The sequence below is a fragment of the Rosa chinensis genome, chromosome 2 (assembly GCF_002994745.2).
Source record: "Rosa chinensis cultivar Old Blush chromosome 2, RchiOBHm-V2, whole genome shotgun sequence".
NCBI classification, from domain to species: Eukaryota; Viridiplantae; Streptophyta; class Magnoliopsida; order Rosales; family Rosaceae; genus Rosa; species Rosa chinensis.
Genome location: NC_037089.1, coordinates 49,649,897 through 49,652,814, shown reverse-complemented (window position 1 = coordinate 49,652,814; position 2,918 = coordinate 49,649,897). Strand labels below are relative to the sequence as shown.

The 2,918-nt window shown below is 43.9% G+C and overlaps 1 protein-coding gene across 1 annotated transcript; it reads right to left on the bottom strand.

Moving 5' to 3' along the window:
* Positions 1-384: 384 nt before the first annotated feature.
* Positions 385-1,515, bottom strand: LOC112184445. The gene has a single exon (XM_024322707.1). It carries the CDS (start codon positions 1,513-1,515, stop codon positions 385-387), a length of 1,131 nt encoding a protein of 376 aa, XP_024178475.1.
* Between the last annotated feature and the right edge of the window lie 1,403 nt (positions 1,516-2,918).

The window sequence follows — 2,918 nt, the reverse complement described above, 5'->3', positions numbered from 1 at the left end:
CCTTCATTGCTGGCTTAATTTCAGCGAACTTGAGAGTTCCTGCGTCAATGAGATCCTGTATCATATCACGAAAAATAACACAGTTGTTAGTTGCATGCTTCCATGAATTATGATACTTGCAAAAAGTCTTCCCCTTGATTTCTTCGGCCTTGGAGAGTATATGGCTGAAAGAAAGTTGAATCATTTTCTCGGCTAAGAGTTGATCAAAGATCAAATCGGCCTTAGCTATATTGAAAGCGTAAGTGCGGGCATTAGTTTTTGTCGTGTTTGTGCTTTGGGTCAGTGGTGGTTTGGTTTGCTTTGGGTCAACCTATTCTAAAGCTTTGCACACACGAGGCTGATTAATCACCATTTCGGCCGAATCCACTTCAACCGAGTCTTCGTTTAAATCCACTCCAAACCGGTCGACGCATTAATGGCCTGATTCTTGTAATACTTACCCTTTGATGCTGCCCGCTTTTGAGCTTCCTCCCTTAAGATGGCATCATACCGGTCGATTCTTCTCTTGAGCTCGAATAGATCATTGAAGGTAACACCTTCAAAATGTTCTCTGAATTTGAAGCTCAAACCAACTACCGCCATATCTACGAACTCTGATTCAGGCAGTCTTACTCGGCATCGTGCTCTAGCTAATTTGAAGCGACTTAAGTATTCTTGTGCAGTCTCATGACTCATCTGCGACGTCTTAGCTAAGTCAACCAACCTCATCTCTTGTTTCGCTCGATAATATTGGTCATGGAAAACACTTTCCATTTCCCTCCAATTATTGACTGAGTTGGGTGAGAGATTGATGAACCAAGTGAAAACTGGTCCCGTGAGGGAGTGGACGAATAACCTTACCTTGTTGTTATCAGAGCTAGCCTCTCCGCACTGGGCAGTGAATCGGCCAATGTGTTCTACAGTGGATTGATATGCATCTCCAGAGAACAATGTGAATGAGGGAATGCGATATCCTACTGGGTACGGGATGGTATCAATATATGCAGGATACGGTTTAGCATAACTTGGTCTCTCCACCCGTCTTGGTAAGACTCCCATAAGATCTTCAACTAAATTTTGGAACTCATTTAGTCGAACCGGTCGGTCTTGACCTCCTCCTTGATGATTGTTCTGCTGATGATTTTGAGTCACATTGTTGTTTACTTGGTTCAGCTGAGGGATAAATCCTTGGCCGAATCCCATTTCGGGTGGCATGCCATAAGGCGGATACATCATTCTTGGCTGCTGTTGCACATTTGGCCTCCTTGGCTGCTGTTGCATATTCATTTGGCTTGTAGCAGCCATGTTGACTTGGTTGGGTTGGATTTGAGCCTGCATGTTATGCTGGTGTCCCACGTTTTGGTGTGCTCCATTATTCCCGTTAGCCATTAATTGTTGGTAGATGAGGAGTAGGGTGTTATTGAGATTTGCCATCTGGGTACTAGTGTTATTGTTTATGCTTGCTGCCAAATCTCGACCCAAACCATCCTCTAAAAGCCTTAAATCATGGACAGTCCTCCTGGACTCGTCGGCCATCATTCAAGTTATCTCCTCGGCTGAAGGGTTGAAATTTGGATAAATCCCCCATTGGTTTTGTCCAGACTGTGATGAGTTTTGATGTGAAAGAGCCATTTGTCCGGAAGACATTCCAAATGGTGTCACAGACGTAGATTCGGTCTGAATACTTGGTACGATCATGGCCATACTTGACATTCCTATGGTTGAGGTGTTGGTAGCCCCTAGGACAGCCTGGGTTGCGGCCGTAGTTCCATGACCAGTTGTGACCGCAGTCGTGACCGGGGTTGAGGTACGTGATGGTGTCACACTACCTGACGTCCCTGGTCCACTACTCATGGCTGAAGTTGTTCTTGTATACTTTCGCTTCGGACACTCGGCTGAGGTATGGCCGACTTCGTTACACTTAAGACAAGTATTTCCCCGGTATTTTGAGTATGGATTGGGGTGCATCCAAAAATGACACCTTAGTGTTTTAGTCCCACTGGGCGTGCCAAAAGATGTTTGCCTCAAAATCGTCTCGGCCGAAATGAGAGCCGAGGGACTTGTGGTTGAATCGTCCTTCTGAAATTGCCCGAGCGTGCCAACTTGCTGCCGAATGGCCAAGCGAGGTTTCTGATTTGAATGGTGCGTGATCTGACTTCTTTCAAATGATTGTAGGCCGAGGTAGGAACCCTCTCGGCCTTTAGGTTCTGATGCCTCTGTTGCAAGGACTTCGGTTAGGCGTTAATCCTGACCGGGATCTTCTATCACACTCACTTCTTGGATAAACTCAAAGGTTCGGGTGACAAGCGAGAGATCTATTGGGTGAAGGTACTCGCAAATCACGGTAAAGACGAAGGTGAAGTGGATTCGGCTGTCAAAACGTTGTGAGATGATATGTGTGTGAATGGCGAATCGCATCAATCCAATCCGGACTGGCCGAAAGAGATTAATGGATGATAATTCTATGTTACGAACTACTCATCAGTGCGAAAATTAAAGTACATATAAAATAAAGAACAAGAAAGTAAAGTACTTGAATATAACGACTGAAATAAAAGTAAGAAACTAAAAATGAAAACAAGTTATGAAAGTTGAATAGAAGGCAAAGTACCTATGAAAGAGTAAGAGAAAGGTTTGAGTAAAAGTTGTATATTGATTTGTTTGTGTGGTGCAGGACCCCTTTACAATGAGTTACAAGATGCTATTTATACAAATAAAAAACCCTAGCTAACTTGTCTTTCAAGACATGGAAATAAGTAGGATTCTCCTTCCTTTTAGGATTGATTCTTCTCTTAAATTCCTGACTTGGCTGATATCTACAATCTTCATGATTGAAATGATTAATTTACCCGAACTCCTTGCTTGTGAGGCTTCCTTCCTTGAATGACCCGTCGGCCGAAATATTGTTTGGGCTTGGCCAAACTACTTCTACTCTGCCG

Bases quoted from the DNA above. Each gene is read 5' to 3' on its own strand.
- LOC112184445 (XM_024322707.1), bottom strand. From the start codon at position 1,515: ATGGCCGACGAGTCCAGGAGGACTGTCCATGATTTAAGGCTTTTAGAG.